Consider the following 17,334-nt stretch of genomic DNA (forward strand, 5'->3'; position numbering starts at 1 on the left):
TCATTAGCGAAATGCAAATCAAAACTACAATGAGATATCATCTCACACCAGTCAGAATGGCCATCATCAAGAAATCTAGAAACAATAAATGCTGGAGAGGGTGTGGAGAAAAGGGAACACTCTTGCACTGCTGGTGGGAATGTGAATTGGTACAGCCACTATGGAGAACAGTATGGAGGTTCCTTAAAAAACTAAAAATAGAACTACCATATGACCCAGCAATCTCATTCACTCTTTTGTGTGATTCAAAAGGCTGTCTTACTTTCCTGACCGGAGTTCCGTACGTTGGAACGTGCTGTTACCAGATACTAGCTTAGGCTAATGTGAGGAGGGTGGGTGGGAAATAGTGCCTGTTGAGGTCCACTTCTACACTGGGCACCTCTCCAAGTTTTGTCTCATTCACAACAATCCTCTGCGATAGTTGAGTTTTATCCTCCCCATTTAACAGATGAGAAAGAGGAAGTTAGGTTACTTTCCTGAGTAGATAGATACTGCTCATGCGGTTGCTGCTGATTCTAAGACTTGGGCTCTTCTATGTTACTCTCCCTTTCAGGAAATGAGCACAACTTTGGGGCACATTTGTATTTAGCAGCAAGTCAACAATGTTATTGGTATGTTTCCATGCCCATGGCTTAGTGACTTCTGAGTCTGGCCAGGCGTAGGCTCAGAAAGCTAAAGAATGACCACGTGGCTGTCTCTTCCCCGGCCTTGGTACACAGAAGGAGGGCTCCTGAGACTAGTGTGCATATGTGCATATCAGCCACCCTTTATTTCTGAGTGTCGTCATCTTGCTCACTTTTGCTCGTTCTGTTCCCCTCAGGCTTTCTCGTTTTCGCCTCAAATGCCTATTGATCCTTCAGCTTTCAACTCCAGTGTTACCTGCCCATTTCCTGACCTTCCATGTTGTCCATCAGAGTTAATCGTTCCCTTCTCAGTACTCCTGAAAGCCATTTAATGCTCCATCAAAGATTTGCCTGGCATGTTACAGTTTACAAAAGGTTTTCACAGCAGTGATTTCATCTGGTTCTTAAAAGAACACTGTACATGAATAATAACTCACGTTGATTAAACATCAGGCGTTTTATTATTTTTTTTAGTCTTCCCAACAGTTTCATTACAGATGAGGAGGCTGAGGCACACAGTGAGTAACTGGCAGAGAGCTGGGCCTATTCAACCACTGCCAGGGTTTCCTTATTATCTCTGTTGTACAGAGGAAGAAACAGGGCAGTTGGGGGGTGGTTCTTACAACCTCCTGTCATCTCTGGTGAGCACCTAATTGAGATGCAGAGGTCAGGCTTGAGTGCCAGCGATACAAAAGCCCAGAGGGGTCTGTTTTGTCCTTAGCTGATCGTTCTCTTAGGGAGAGACAGGTATTCTCCAAAGCCAACCCGACGCCAGTGATTGTCTAGCCTGGGTGAGGAATGACGAAGGTAGCAGTAGGTGGCATAGTCAGCACCTTAGTGCCAGGCACCGTGCCAGTCATTCTATGTCGATCATCGTCCTTGTGAGGAAACTGAAGCCTAGAGAGGTGAAATGATGAGGGCAGGCGCGCTGCACATTTTCCTTCTGGATCCTTCCCTGTAAGGTGTGCATCTCCCATGCTTAAGGTTCAAAGGAAGTCACTCGCCAACAAATCTAGGGGGCCGCTTCTCCCTGAAGGCAGCCATGCCTTCCAGCCGATCCCGGGTCGGGATGTTCTGAAACAACATACAGAGTGTCAGTCTGTGGGAGCAGGACCAGAGGCCAGGACTCGCTCAAGCTTGTTCGACGCATGACAAGGACAGAATCCAAGTCTTTCACTGTCTCTGGACTCCGGTGTTGGGCCATGCAGCAGTATGGGCCTCGATGGCTCCTTGGTCTCCTGGGGGAAGGCAGGCTACCTCTTCAGCACCCAAGGCCTGTCACACTAGCCTCTCTTTGCACACAGCTTGCATGCCTCCAGAGAGCTCACAGTCCCGTGCAACAGTCTGAAATGAGGCTACTCAGTAGAGAAGATAGATTAGGCTTTGCGGTAAGAACTCTGGCTTTGAATCCTGGTGTGTAGTTGGTTCACACTACGTCTTACAAATCCCAGGACCCCCTGTTTAAGAGTATTTTCATTATTTGTTAACCTGGAGATTAATATTTTTGACTCACCCAGGAGTGAGGGGCTAAATAGGTCGGCCCCAGGTTTACTGCCCTACCATCGAACACACACAGCCTACAGGTGAAAACCAAGGCTTTGATGTCCCACTCCAGCCTGGCCTCTACAGTAGCCACTGGTACAGAGATCGCATAAGCTGCTATTCTTCTCTCTCAAGTTCCTCTGTGATTCTCTGGGCACCCAAGTATAGCAGGTTCCACCACCATTAGATGGCTGAGGAAACAGTCCCAGAGAGGAGCAGTGTGGCTCCCCTGGCATCACCCCAGGCTAACTGAGGAAGGAATGGCACAAAGACTGACTCTCTGGGTTGGGAGGAACCTACTGAATTGGTCATATAGTACTTAAGGCCGCCCACTCTGGCCCGGCCTCTGCTACAAGCATGCAGGACTGGTGGCAGACACGTACCTGGGCATAGCATATCCCTTCAATGGCCATCCCTGATGCAATGTCCACCTGCAAGAAAGAAGTTGTGCCTGGATCAGCCTGACCTTGCCCATCTCCATCAGCACTGGGCGCCAGCTTGCCCTACTTCCTACACCACTTCTTACTGATTATGGATTCTTCCAGCAAAGAATTATTGAGGCTTACTGTATGCCAGCCCGTATGAAGAGAGATGAGAAGATAAAGAATCCCCTACCTGGAGAGGGAACACCATTCATAACAGTGGTGAAACTGCTGGGACGAATGCGGGCTGCGAGAACGGTGGGGAGGATTACACATAGCCTGTAGAGCTGAGGAGGGTGTGCCTGAGCTGTGCTTGCACAGCCAGTGTTCCCTCCTTGCCATCTGGCTGCCTCCCGTCACCCCTATTAGTGAACTTTGCTGGCTTCCCATTGCCCTGAGGACTAAGGCCTTTATGACTTGGCCCCTGGCAACTTCCCAGCCTATACTGCCCAGTACTTGCTATTACTACCACTTAGAAGCACTATTCTAAGAGAAGTACCTTTCACAACAGGGGTTATTTTCCCTACTATACAGCTGAAAAATCTGAGGCATAGAAAGGTGGAATGATTTGTCTAAGGGCACAACAGTATGTGGAAAAGCAGGTCTTTGAACCCAGATGGTCCAGCACCAGAGCCTATGCCCCTAACCTCCATGCTATGTTGTCTCACTCGTCCCTTCGTCCTGTTCTGTCAAGTTGCTTATTTATACACCTGTTTTTCCTCACACTTTTCCCTATTTTTTGGAATTCTCATTCACCCTAAGTCCCAGTTCTAGAAAACGTTCTCCAACTCAGCACTGTCCAATACCGTAGCCAGTAGCCACATGGACAGTGCAGCTCTAACCTCTCCAGGGTGTCCGCTTGGTACCCTTGACCTTTTATTAGTGATTTGTGTCTGTCCCCCTCCCCACCTTGGGGGCAGTGACCATATTTGACTCATTTCTGCGTCCCAATTCAGGTCTAGGTTCAGTGTGTGATGAGTGAATGAATAAGCTGATGTCTAGGATGGGTTAGCTGCAGCCAAGGCACCACACCTGAGCCCGGTCCACGAGGCCACATTACTGACCACCAACACAAACCCGAGAACATGGACTGGGAGCCACGCAGACCTGGGTTCTTGTTACTCCCTTGTTCTGTGACCCTGGATAAGTCTTACCCTTTCTGAACCTCAATTTCCTTCTCTCTCCAAGGGAGAGAGATGAGGATAAAATGTCATTTGGAATATCACCTGGCCACACTTCATTTTGTAGGTAGGTAAAAGCAAGGCACAAAGAGAGAGGTCAGACTCAAAGTCTGTTAGAAGAGTCCAGTTCCCGAGCTCTTTCCAGCTGTGCTGTCCATCTGTTTGCCATGAAAGCACCACCTCCCAGCCGCCCCACTGACTTTAGTGGGGCCCAGGTTCCAACCCAAAACCCTCTCACCTCTGTTCCTCGGTCAATGGCTACTTTGCCCAGCCGCACAGCAGTGGGGGCCTAGGGAAAAGAAGAAGCTTGGTTGAGGAGGGGATCAGTGCTCATAGTTAGGCACACAGCTCCACGGTGGGGGAAGAGGTCTGCACAGAGATCCAGCTGTTTACTGACAGTAAGTTTCGTTAGTTTTAGTACCTGCTACTTCTCAGCTGATGTTCCTTTTCTATAATGGAGGAAGCCTAACTGATCCCTGACCCTCCCAAGCCTGACCATCCGGGGTTCTTGTCATTTAATCCATCCCTCCAACATGTACAACATTTTCCAAATACTTTCCCGCCCACAGACTTCTCTAATGGTCAAATGGTGCTACCCATCCTTCCAGGATGGTGCCATGTTTAATTGAGGCTCAGGGTGGTGAAGCACTTGGCCACGTTTGTCCAGTGAGTCAGTGGTGAAGCTCAGATCTGATTCCCAGTCACCTTTCCCACTGCTGCTCCCTTCCTCTACCCCTCTCATCTCAAGCCTCTACTGCAAGCAGGTTTTCCCCCAGTAGGGTGAAAAAAGGTCAAGATTAGGAACTCAGGCTTTGGAGTCTGACAGGCCTGGGTTGAAATCCTGAGGGGGCATTTTGCAAGAGCATCCAAGTGGCTGTCTTTGCCTCACTGGCCTTGCTTCCAGTTAGCTTGTGCCACAGCAGGCCTGGCACTCCATCCCCAGCCCCACTTCCAGGCAAGGAGTGCTTCTGCCTCCTATATTATTCATATTATTTGAAGTTTTTGTAAGTAAGACTTTATCAGAAAAAGAATGATTTAAAAAGTTTGTTAGCATGGAAGCCATAAATAAAAAAGCTAGCTACATAAAAATGAAGGACTTCAGACTGAAAAATACCACAGATAAAAGACAAAAATCAAAAACTGGGAAAATATATTTGTGATACTGTGACAGAAGAATTTCCTTAACAAAAAGCTGGTATAATGTTTTTTTAACATTCACAACAGTATGAAAAGTTAGTTCACAGAAAAGAAATACAGGCACAAGGTATGCTCAGCTTTACTTTTAAAGAAACATGAATCAGAACAGTGAGGTGCTCCTTTTCACCTCAGACTAGGTAAATTGTAAAGTGTTGGTAATGCCCATTAGAGCTGTGATTTAGGAAACAGGTATTTGCATACATAATTGATAGGAGAGTAAATTGGTACAATGCTTCGGGCAGGCAGTTTGACAAGAACTGGCAAATTAGATGCACATGCTCTTTCATGTTGTACCTCCAGGTAGGCATCTACTTCCAGAAGTACACTAAGGTGTACAAAGTTATTCACTCCAGCTATTTTTCAGGAGCATAAAGATGTAAGCAACATGATGTTCCTCATTAGAGTACTGGTTAAATGATGGCACATCCATACCATGAATGAAAAAGTGTGCAGCTGTTTAAAAGAATGGGGTTGATAAGTATGTGCTGAAATGGGAAACTCTCCAAGGTAGTAGGTAAAAAAGAAAGGTGCATACTGGTTTGTATATTATTCCATTTGTGTAAAAGGTGTTGGTATGATGTGCCTTTGGGGAGAAGGGTCAAGAGAATGGAGAACTTCACTTTTTTGTTTTATACTTTTCCATACTGCTTGAATTCTTTTCTATGCATATTTTAATTTCATGTTTTTTAAATGTCTGTTAGAATTGGATTAGCCTCTAAAGGTGTGTTCCTTGTCCCCTAAACCATCCTAAAAAGAATTTAGAGTCATTTAGATATGAGTATATGTGCATAATTTATATTGTACATACAATGAATATTTCTGGAAGAGTGTGCAAACTGTTAACAGTGGTCATCTCTGGGGAGAGGGATTGGGGAATTGAGCCATGTTTTTTTTGTTGTTGTTGTTGTTGTTTTTTGTGGTACGCGGGCCTCTCACTGCTGTGTCCTCTCCGTTGCGGAGCACAGGCTCCGGACGCGCAGGCTCAGCGGCCATGGCTCACAGGCCCAGCCGCAGCTGGACCGGGGCACGAACCCGCGTCCCCTGCATCGGCAGGTGGACTCTCAACCACTGTGCCACCAGGGAAGCCCTGAGCGATGTTTTGGTGACCAGCTCTCCCGGCTTGCCAGTGACTGAAGGGTTATTAGGACATGGGACTTTCACGTTGAACCTGGACAGCCCCAGGTAAACAGGGTCACCCTACTTTTGATTTTTACTTTATGTCCTTCTTATTCTTCTGTTTGATTTGCTTATCATGAATATGTTATTTAACTACTGATTTCTCATCACAGAACATTAAAAACTACATAGCTATGTGTACTGTGTTGAAAACACACGTTTATGTTTCTGAGTGTGTATGTATGTGTGTATGTGTATATACATATACATATATATATGTAGTTGACCCTTGAACAGCCCAGGGGTTATGGGTACCGACCATCCATGCTGTGGAAAATCTGCGTATAACTTTACAGCCAGCCCTCCCTATAAAGAGTTCTGCATCCGCGAACTCAACCAACCTCGGATCGTGTAGTACTGTAGTATGTATTTAGCTGAAAAAAATCCATGTATAAGTGAACCTGCACAGTTCAAACCTGTGTTGTTCAAGGGTGCACTGGGTGTGTGTGTGTGTGTGTGTATGAATTATTAGAAATATGATTGATCATTTCATGTTATTTGGAATGAGAACAGTGAGTCACACTGGCCACAGTATGTTCCATCCCTTTGTTGTTCAAGTGGAAAATGTAGCCAAATCCATATTCAAAGGATAAGGTATGTTTATTATTTAAAGGGAAGATCTGAGTGTTAAGTTGTGGACCTTGTGTTTATTGACAGTTTTTTCTGGGCTCTAATCTCTGCAGCCACTTGACTCCCTAGTCTTAGTAGTTTGTCCACTAGAGGGCAGCCATCTACCACACCACCCTTTGTGCTCACCCCATCCAAGAACCCTTTCATCCTTGGCACCCAGTTACTCAGCTGGAAGTTAAAGATTCGTTTTTCAGGTTGCATCAAAATGTCCTAGCATTTGCATTAGTGATTTTAGTACTAATTTTTGGTATGCTCGTGTTTTGGTATACAAAGCTGCCTTTAAATCCTGAAATACTAGTAATTATATTAGTAGAATACCGTTATTTCAATATACTGAAAAATCTGAAGCCTGAATCATCTTGAGATCAAGCTCAAAGACCCAGTTATTTAGTTTATGCAAAAAGATAAGCCCTGTAGTCTACAAGTCTTGCTGGATAGGCCCCCTCTGTGGAAGTGTAATTAGCTACTATCCTGAGTCATTCAGAGTTTTGTATTAGTTCAGAGACTTTCTGACCAACTATAACAGAAACATGACAGCATTAAAATTAACAGCATCAGACTCTCCATTTATATGTGATGAAACTATCAATAAAAAGAAGAAATGAAGACAAAAGAAATACTTTCTTTTAAACCAAATTCACTATCAGTTTTTTATAGTCCCTGCCCTCAAAGAAGACCTCGAAGTTATAAAAAGAGGCAGGATTATTTAAGGAAGACAGTGTTTTTTTCCCAAAATAAAATACCTCTTTTTTACTCTTCATGATTAATTCAAATACTTTTCTCTGTTAATAATATTAAAATGATAGAGTATGGGTAACAGTTTTATAGGCTTATATTTTAAGTTCATTTTATAACGTCTGTAATTTTTTGTATTTGAAATGCATTATTTAGTTTTTTAAAAAAATCGTACACATTCTGCACTCTTTAAAATAAAATACCAGTTTTTTTATTATGCAAAATTAATGCCAAAATACCAGTTACTGTTTTTCTTTCTGGTATTGCAGTCACTTTGTTTGACCTTGATGAACGATCACTTAACCTTTCTGGGTCTGTTATAGCATAGATACAATGGGGATAATCAGCTCAGCTGGATTGTCCTAATAGTTGGGACACTATTAAAATACCTTGGATTGTGTCGGATGGATGAGATGCTCCGTATGGGCTAAGTCAGTATTATAAATTAGCAAAACCTAGCTCCATTTCAGCTGCTTGCATATCTTTGCAGAAACTTGGGACCTCCCTCTGGGTCCTCTTAGAGGAGTGAGAAGCCAGCAGAGCCTCTCAGGTACTTGGAGCTTACATGTAGGCAGGGCCTAAACCTACTCCCTGGGTCTCTAAACCTTTTGGGAGACTATGCTCATAGGCTATTTTGAGGATTTTAAAAAATTAATGGAGCTTAACACGTCCTACATCATGTATTTCAAGCACTTTTCCCCCATGTAGTATGGTCGGAAAGTTGAGCTGGTAGTTCTCTATCTGCTTTAGAATCTTGCTTTTTCAATTTTGGGACATTTTAATGGAGTACTGTCCAATACAGTAGCCAGTAGCCACATGTGGCTATTGGCATTTGAAATGTGGCAAGTGTAATTGAGAAACTAAAATTTTCATTTAAATTTAAATAATGTGGCTAGTGGCTGCCTTAGTGGAGAGCACAGGTAGAGGATGTTTACATCATCTCAGGAAGTTCTGTTTTACAGTGCTGTTCTGAGGATTTTCAGGCCTATTTGATTCCAGTCCCTCAGAACTTAATTTTCATTTTAACTTAAAATCTGATTTCATTTACTGGATGGCTGAATGGATGCTAAAACTCCAAAGAGGGTTAATTTTATAAATCTGGGTAAATGGATCTTATGTGGCTGCATGAGACACCATTGCCCCCTGGCCTCTCCACACGTGCATCCCGTATGGCACAGGCCCTCCTGTGCTGGGTGATCATCAAACCTGGGGCAGGATCTCCTGGGCCAGCGCTCGTGCCCGGTGGTAGGCGGCGTTGCCCTCCTCATTCTGGGCCACAGCATGGTTCACCAGCCCCAGAGCCTGGGCCTGTGCCCCACTCAGTCGTCGGCCTGTGAAGATGAGCTCCTTCGCCAGGGCCACCCCCAGGCATCGAGGCAGCCTCTGAGTCCCTCCTGCCAGGATGGAGTAGGGGTGGTGAGTCTGCATGGGAAGTGGGAGGCCAGAGAAGGCCCAGGCTGGGAGTCAGCCAAGACCTCTCAGAAGAGCAAACTGAGTTAGGTTGGCAGGGCAGAGCCCAGAACATAGGGCAAAAGAGGAAAGTAGGGAATTATGCTGGATAGACTGGAGTTGGACAGGTAAAGAAGGATGGACGCTGTGGGTTGAGGTTACCTGCTCCTGGGAGGAGTCCTCGGGTGGTCTCAATCAGCCCCATGACAGCTGAGGAAGCTGCTTAAACAAAACAGAATGAATCCCCAACCCTACCTTCCAGCGCCAATCCCCAAGGAGAAGAGATACCGCCTGTGGGCTCTGCTCGCTCCTCCAGCCAGCCACTTCCCTCGTGGTGTGGCCACAGCCAGGCTCCCCCAGATGCTGCCTTTGGAAGAGCCCTAGCCTGGAAGCCAGCAGGCCCAGGCACTCATCTACCTCCCCTACTCACCAGGCAAGTCTCTTACCCTTTCTGAGCCTCATGGGTGGGAAGACGACGACTACCCCTCTTCTGCCTACTCCAGAGAGTTGCTAAGGATCAAGTGAGGTAATGGTGCTTGGAACAAGGCAGGGGTTCCTAGGTGCCCGATACCTATTTGTAAGTTAATGGATTCTCTGTCTCACGCATCCTTAGCTCAGGTTTGGCCTCGAGTGCCGCTGACTCCTGCTCCTACCAGTTATTTTTCCCAGCTTTTTGTCAGCCTGAAATTTTCCTGTATTCCGGTCCACATCCTCTTTCCCCAGTTCTGCTTCCTCTGACAAGCCCTCCTTGAGGTGTCCCACCACACAGGCTTCTCCTGAATTCCCTCAGCACAGGCTACCTGAACCATGCAGTGCAGGAGGAAGGAGGTGACGTTCACCCTCCTGTCCACCAAATCCTGCAAGTTAGTTGCCCTAAACATAGGCAGGTGAGAAGCAGATTCAGGGCTGTGACCTGACCTGGTATTTTGATGCCTTCTCTTCGATACGTATCTTGTAGATATAAGCTCCCTCTATGCCTGGGGTTACACATTTTTTAAAAATGTTCTTCCTGGGTGGCGGGGGAAAGCAATGAGGGGAAGAGAGTAGCACCGTGATGGCACTCAGACTTTCTCTGATTGCCTCCAAGAAGGGCGCACCTAACCACCATGACAGGAAGGTTAAAAAGTGATCGATCATCTTCATCCTCCCCTCCCTCCACTCTTCAAAGCTCAATTTCTCTGAACTAGTAACGCAAACCTTTTTGGGTGCCAATGAACCAGAGGGCAGTGTTCTTGCCCAGGCATGTTTGTGATTAGCTGGGCAGGTGACAGGCCGCCCCCACGGCTCACCTTTGCTCAGAACGTGATTGAAAAAGCTGGTTTGGACAGAACCGGAAGGTTGAACAGTTAGTCTTTGTCCCCAGCCTTCCCTCTCTGTGTTCTTTCTGCTGTCATGTTAGCAGTTGCTCTGGGGTTGGTAGGAGCAGTCCTGAGCGGAGGGCAGCTGACTGAGAAGCATGGGTACTGCCTCAGTCGGGCCAGGCCAGGAGGGGAACCAGCTGCTGCCTGAGCTCCCTGTCCCCCACTTTGCCTTTAGTTCTGTGGCTGCTTGGCAAGCCAAGAGCAGTGGCTGACTGCAGGATCCCCAGAATTAGCCTGTTTCACTCTTCCTTCCCCACCCTACCCCACCTCTCCCTGTGCCCAGTACCTGCCACTCGGAGGTCACAGGCCAGGGCCAGTTCCAGGCCTCCACCTAAGGCAAACCCATCCATAGCTGCAATGGTGGGCGCAGGGAAGGCTGCTGTGGAGATGAAGAAAGGCTCAGCCTGCGAGGCCCTGGCAGGACCAGGACAGTGTCTCAGGGAGGGGAGGAGCTCACTGGTTGGGACAGAGGGCTTCATTGGTCCCAGGTTTGGGGACCTTACCTGGTACCTCAGCCAGGTTACCTTAGAGGTTGGTTTTCCCACTGGGGAGAGTTGTGCCATCAGCTGGGGATCGGGAGTGGGGAGATGGGCAGGGTAATCTCCTGCTGGCCTCCCTGGGACCAGCCTTTTTGCACTCCCTTCTCATTCTGTGTGCCAAGCCCCATACTGAGTGCTGGGAACACAACTGAATCAGACGTGGGGAAGGCAGACCTGTAAACAGGCAATGATGACCCAGGTAATCAGTGCTCTGATAAAGGAAGCTTGGAGGATGGATCAGGGACAGCTTCCTGGAGGAGGAGGCACTGGTGGTCTTAAAGAACAAGTAGAAAGTTCAGATGGCCAAGGAGGGATATTCCAGTTAAAAGAACAGCCATTGTCAAAGCCTGAAAGCATGCTTGGTGAAACCTGACTCTGAAAAGTCCAGGCTTGCACCCTGAGGGCACAGGGGTTGGGGGTCATAACCAGCAGGGCACAAAGGCTGAGAAGCCAGGGCTCCCCCTGGGAAAAATGCCCTCTGAACCCTCGCCACACCCTCCCCCTTGCAGAATTCCTTGTTCCCTGCCCTCGCCCCTTTCCCCCCACACCCAGAATCATCTGTCTCTCCACAGAGCTCACAACAGAAACTGTTCTGTCTTTAGAGTAGAGTGGTGGGTGGGGTGAGGCTGGGACCAGCAGGGCCCCGGAATGCCCTCCTCCTCCGCACTCCAGGACCCTCACCAATCTCATTCATCAGGCCTCGGAGCCGCTGGACAAAGACCCCCACCTCCGCCTCACTCATCTGCTCCCGCTCCTTCAGGTCTGCACCTGCAGATGCAAGGGTGACAGCCCGTTACTGCATTCCGGGCTGTCAAAGGATCCAGCAAAGGAAATCTGAAGAGAAGCAGCCAGAGAGGAAAGAGAAACACTGGGAAAACATGGTTAGGGAAGCCAGGGGTGGGGGGTGGGGGTGGTCAAAAAAAGGAGAGATGCAACAACAACAAAAAGATAGACTGGATTTCATCAAAATTTAAAACTTTTGTGCATCAAAGGACACTATCAAGAGAGCAAAGACAACCCACGAGTGGAAGAAAATATTGGCAAATCATATAACTGGTGAGGAATTGATATCTAGGATATATAAAGACTTCCTACAACTAAAAACAAAACCAAAAACAAAACCCACAAAGGACAAAGGACTTGAATAGATATTTCTCCAAAGACGATAAGTCAGTAAGCACAGGAGAAGATGCTCAACATCATTAGTCATTAGGGAAATGCAAATAAAAACCACAATGAGATACCCCTTTACACCCATTAGGATGGTGATTATAAACAACAACAACAAAAACAAAAAAGTGTTGGCATGGATGTGGAGAACCCTGATGCATTGCTAGTGGGAATGTAAAATGATGCAGCTACTGTGAAAAATATTTTGGTGGCTCCTCAAAAAGTTAAACATAGGATTACTGTATGGTCCAGCAATTCTGTTCCTAAGTGTATACCCCAAAGAACTGAAGGCAAGGACTCAGATACTTGCACACCAATGTTCATAGCAGTATTAATCACAATAGCCAAAAGGTATAAACAAACCCAGGTCTATCAACAGATGGATAAACAAAATAAATGTGGAAAAAAATATATATATATAATTTATATATATATATAAAATGGAATATTCATTTTTTAAAAGGATAGAAATTCTGCAATATGCTACAACATGGATGAACATGAAGGACATTATACTAAGTGAAATAAGCCAGACATGAAAGGACAAATATATGATTCCACTTGTATGAGGTACCTAGAATAGGCAAATTCGTAAAGATAGAAAGTAGAACAGAGGTTACCAGGGGTTGGGCGAATGGGGAGGAATTGCTTAATGGGTATAGAGTTTATTTGGGATGATGAAAATTTTCTGGAAATGGACAGTGGTAATTGTTGAATAACCTTGTGAATGTACTTAATGCCACTGAATTTTACACTTAAAAATGATTAAAATGTAAATTTTTGTGTAATATATATATATTTGACAATTCAAAAACTATGTTAAATAGTAATAAAATAAAAATTTCTTAGTTATTTTTTTCCAGTTTTATTGAGAAATAATTGACATACATCACTGTATAATTATTTTTTTTTAACAGAAGGGGTTGGTGGGGTCCAAGGAGGCTGAGAGGTCAAGTAAGATGAGAACTGAGGAGTGAGTGCAGGGCCCAGTGGCATGGAGGTGGGCAGGGACCTTGGTGAGAGTAGTGACAATGGAGGCGTCATCAAAGGCCAGATGGCAGGGGCCTGAGGCGGGAGTAAGGGGTGAATATAGCCTTCGCAATGTTAGATTATCCGAAAGTCAGTTGGGAGAGCCCTTGGAATTCTTTGATTAGTTCCAGCCCCTCAGTGAGAGATGGGGAAACTGAGGCCCAGAGAGGGACAGGGACTAGCCCAGGATTCCAGAGCAAGTCAGGGGCAGACCTCCTGCAGCTCCCTTACTTCCCTGTCCTTAGTTGGGGTAGTGAGGAGTGGGGCTAACAGGGGCGTGAAGTGACCATGATAGAAGAGGTCAGATAGAGGTGGAGCCAGAGGAAGAGGCCAGGGGAGGAGGAGGGCCTCAGCCAGGGCAGCGGGGTCAGGCAGACTGGTCCACATACTTATCCTGCCATGGCAGACCCCGAGCTGGTCACCGTGATCTGGACAGCTGAGACCTAGGGACTGAGCCAAATCTCCTTGAAAACTCCTAAGCATCACACTCCTCCCACCCTAGCCTTCCACAGCCTCTTCCCGCCTCCCCAGTGCCAGTTCTTAGCTCAGCTCTCATTCATTTGCTTGTTGTGGGCCTGGGATGCGGCATTTCTCATCTTTGAAATGAAGTGCGTGGCGAGGACCAAATGGTGCAGAGACATTGAAGAGTTTTTTTGACGGACTGGGATCTTGTAGGTGGGCAAAGGGGCACAGAGTCCCACCTTGGCCACAGACCTTGTGAATGTCTTTGGACTCAGCTTCCTCATTTCCTCAGTGAAGGGTCAGAACAGTGGGTGGTGCAGCAGGAAGAACAAGGATTTGGGGGTCAGAGAGGCCAAGTTCAAACTGAATTCTTACTATCTGTGTAACCCTAGGCAAGGAATTTTACCGCCGAGTTCACATCTCTAAAATGGGAATAATGAGTCCTGTGCTGGAGCTGACCTAAGGACCCCCCCGCCCCACAAATGCCCTGCAGGCTGGGGGGAGCCCTGCTGAGCCGCAGCATAGGGGCTGGAAAGGAAACCCACCTGCACAGAATACACCCTTCACTCCACTTCTGAAGATCAGGACACGCACTTGCCGGTCCTCCCGCAGCTGGGCCAGAGCTTCCAGCAGCTGCAGAGGAGACTCCATCAGATACCTCCCAAGCCAGCCCCAGCCCACTCTCGTGCCCACCCTTTCTCACCTCACTAACGAAGACGTTCCCCAGGGCATTGCGGGCGCTTGGTCTGTTCATCAAAATCTCAGTGATTCCTGCAGGGGACAGGGCAGCCTTGGGTGAGCCAGCTGCCCTGCTCACTCCTGGGCTGGGGCCTGGGATCTGGGAAGCCTCTACCCTCGATGAGCAGTGTAACTTGGGGCAAGTCTCATACACCAGGCCTCAGTTTTCCCAACCATAAAACGGGGAGAATAACTCTTGCCCCTTCTGCCTCACAGAAGAAGTAGAAGGGCTTGTGAACCTTGGTGCAACATGGGGAGAGGGACAAGAATGACTGCCACAGTGGTTCCTGCCTGCTTCTGCCATTGTGAGACACACACACACCACACACCCCTTCTTCAATTTCACGTATCTCTCCATTCTTCTTTTCTCCATAGCCGGACTTCGTCCTCTTGAGCTGAATGAGTTATAATAATATCACCACCCAGAAACCTCCTCGTGTGCTCTGACTCGTTCATTGTTCCCTCCTCCCCCCAAAAGTAACAACTCTCTTGACTTTTATGGTGATCACTTCCATGCATTTCTTTCGTTTTATCACACAAATGTGCATCTCTAGACTTCAGAGTTTAGACTTGCTAATTTGCAAAAATATTGATGTGTCTTTTAAAAGCTTGTTAAAATCCTCAGGTTCTGCCTCTAGTCCTGTCTTTCCCTCAAAAGCTGTTTGTTGGGACTTCCCTGGTGGTCCAGTGGTAAAGAATCTGCCTTCCAATTCAGGTGACACGGGTTCAATCCCTGGTCGGGGAACTAAGATCCCACATGCCACGGGGCAACTAAGCCAGCACGCCACAACTACTGCGCTTGCGAGCCTCAACCAGAGAGCCTGCATGCCCCAAACTACAGAGCCCACATGCCCTGGAGCCTTCGCGCCACAACTACAGAGAAAACCCTCGCGCCACAACTACAGAGAAAACCCTCGTGCCACAACTAGAGAGAAGTCCGTGCACCACAACGAAGAGCCCGCGCCACAATGAAGATCCCGGGTGCCACAGGTAAGACCCGATGCAGCCAAAAATAATAATAATAATAACAATGAGGAAAAAAACAGAAGTTATTTATTAAAGAACCTGGGCCATTTGACCTGTAAGGTGTCCTGCAGCATGGAATTCACTGATTGGACACTCATGGGTCAAGTGACCAGGTTCCTCTGTCAAAGGAATTTAGCAACTAATCCAGAGGCTTGAGCACACTCACATTCCGTCCCCTTTGGCAAGAGAATAACGTTTGCCCTATCCGTGTGATATTCTTTCACCCGCAACAGTCAAGCTTCTTGAAAGGGTTTTCTGTACTCAATTAATCACTTTCTTGCCTTCCATTCACTTAAGCCTTCTCCGATCTAGCTCCCACCCTGTCACTCAGCAGAAACCATTCTCACCAAAGTGACCAATGTAACCACATCACTAACCAAGGGACATGTTTCCATTCTGGTCCCAGGCTCCGCAACGGTTAACTCTGCTGACAATACACATGCTCTTCCTTGAACATTTTCTGCCTTGGATTTTTTTTTTTTTTTTTTAATAGATATAGTTTGTTTTTTTTTTTTTTTTTTTTTTGCGGTACGCGGGCCTCTCACTGTTGTGGCCTCTCCCATTGCGGAGCACAGGCTCCGGACGCGCAGGCTCAGCGGCCATGGCTCACGGGCCCAACCGCTCCGCAGCATGTGGGATCTTCCGAGACCGGGGCACGAACCCGTGTCCCCTGCATCGGCAGGCGGACTCTCAACCACTGCGCCACCAGGGAAGCCCAATAGATTTAGTTTTTTCAGAGCAGCTTAGGCTCACAGGAAAATGGAGTGGAAAATGCGGAGATTTCCCGTAAATCCCCTGCCCACTGCACATACATGGTCTCCCCCACTATTAACATCCCCACCAGAGTGGGATATTTGTTACAAAAGATTAACCTACATGGAAACGTCATTATCACCCAACATCCATAGTTTACATTAGGGTTCACTCTTAGTGTTGTACAGCCAGTGGGTTTTGACAGACGTGTAGTAACGTATATCTGCCTTGTGGCCCCGTGTTCTCCTGGTCTTCCTCCTACCTCTCAGATGATGCCTCTGCACTTTTCTAGGTTTTCTTCTACCCAATTTTAAAATTCTTAATTCATTTATTCAACATATATCTATAATAAGTAAGTTCTGGGAATGTAATGTACAGCATGTGACTTTAGTTAACAATATTGTATATTTGAAAGTTGCTAAGAGAGTACATCTTAAAAGTTCCCATCACAGGACCTCCCTGGTGGCGCAGTGGTTAAGAATCCGCCTGCCAATGCAGGGGACATGGGTTCGAGCCCTGGTCTGGGAAGATCCCACGTGCTGTGGAGCAACTAAGTCCGTGCGCCACAACTACTGAGCCTGCGCTCTAGAGCCCGCGAGCCACAACTACTGAAGCCCGCGTGCCTAGAGCTGGTGCTCCACAACAAGAGAAGCCACCGCAATGAGAATCCCACGCACCGCAATGAAGAGTAGCCCTCGCTCGCCTCAACTAGAGAGAGCCCATGCGCGGCAACGAAGACCCAATGCAGCCAAAAATAAAATAAGATTAATTAATTAAAATTACTTAAAAAAGAACAGTTCCCATCACATACAAAAAAATGTAACTGTGTGGTGATGGATCTTAACTAGAATTACTGCGGTGATTATTTCACAATGTATACAAATATTGAATTTTGTTGTACATCTGAAACTAATATGTCAATTATATTTTAATTAAAAAGCCAGCTCTTACAAAAAGGTAACTCCATGAAAGAAGACATACAAATGGCCAATAAGCACATGAAAAGATGTTTAATTTTATTAGTATCAAATAAATAAGAGTTTAAGAAAAGCATAGCACCCAGTACAACGACTAAAACTAAGAAGACTGAAAATAAAAACCAAGTATTGGCTATGAAAAAAACCCCTTACATATCTATTGAACAACTATGATATATAATAAATTGTGGGAGTTATAAGTTATGTAACAGCCCCTGTCTTCAATGTGCTTACAGCCTAATACAAGTAAATAATAACATGAGGTCATAAGTAAAGTAAGCACATGAAGTACTATAGGATTACAGATGGCAGCTCATAGATGGA

The 17,334-nt window shown here is 46.5% G+C and overlaps 1 protein-coding gene across 4 annotated transcripts; it reads right to left on the minus strand.

Annotated features, from left to right (window-relative positions):
* Positions 1–1,065: 1,065 nt before the first annotated feature.
* On the minus strand, positions 1,066–14,285 carry ECHDC2 (enoyl-CoA hydratase domain containing 2; the record flags this gene model as incomplete). Of its 4 annotated transcripts, none has more annotated exons than XM_079698392.1 (9): positions 1,066–1,697; positions 2,549–2,596; positions 4,007–4,057; positions 8,713–8,900; positions 9,118–9,174; positions 10,603–10,695; positions 11,537–11,623; positions 14,062–14,149; positions 14,220–14,285. In XM_079698392.1, 9 exons carry the CDS (start codon positions 14,268–14,270, stop codon positions 1,620–1,622), a joined length of 741 nt encoding a protein of 246 aa, XP_079554518.1. In that variant the 3' UTR covers positions 1,066–1,619. The 4 variants fall into 4 exon arrangements, with proteins under 4 accessions (XP_079554518.1, XP_079554520.1, XP_079554519.1 ...); XM_079698394.1 differs by having other exon boundaries at positions 14,229–14,279; XM_079698393.1 differs by lacking the exon at positions 10,603–10,695 and having other exon boundaries at positions 14,220–14,270.
* Positions 14,286–17,334: the final 3,049 nt, after the last annotated feature.

The sequence above is a fragment of the Hyperoodon ampullatus genome (assembly GCF_949752795.1).
Source record: "Hyperoodon ampullatus genome assembly, chromosome: 2".
Taxonomy (NCBI): Eukaryota; Metazoa; Chordata; class Mammalia; order Artiodactyla; family Ziphiidae; genus Hyperoodon; species Hyperoodon ampullatus.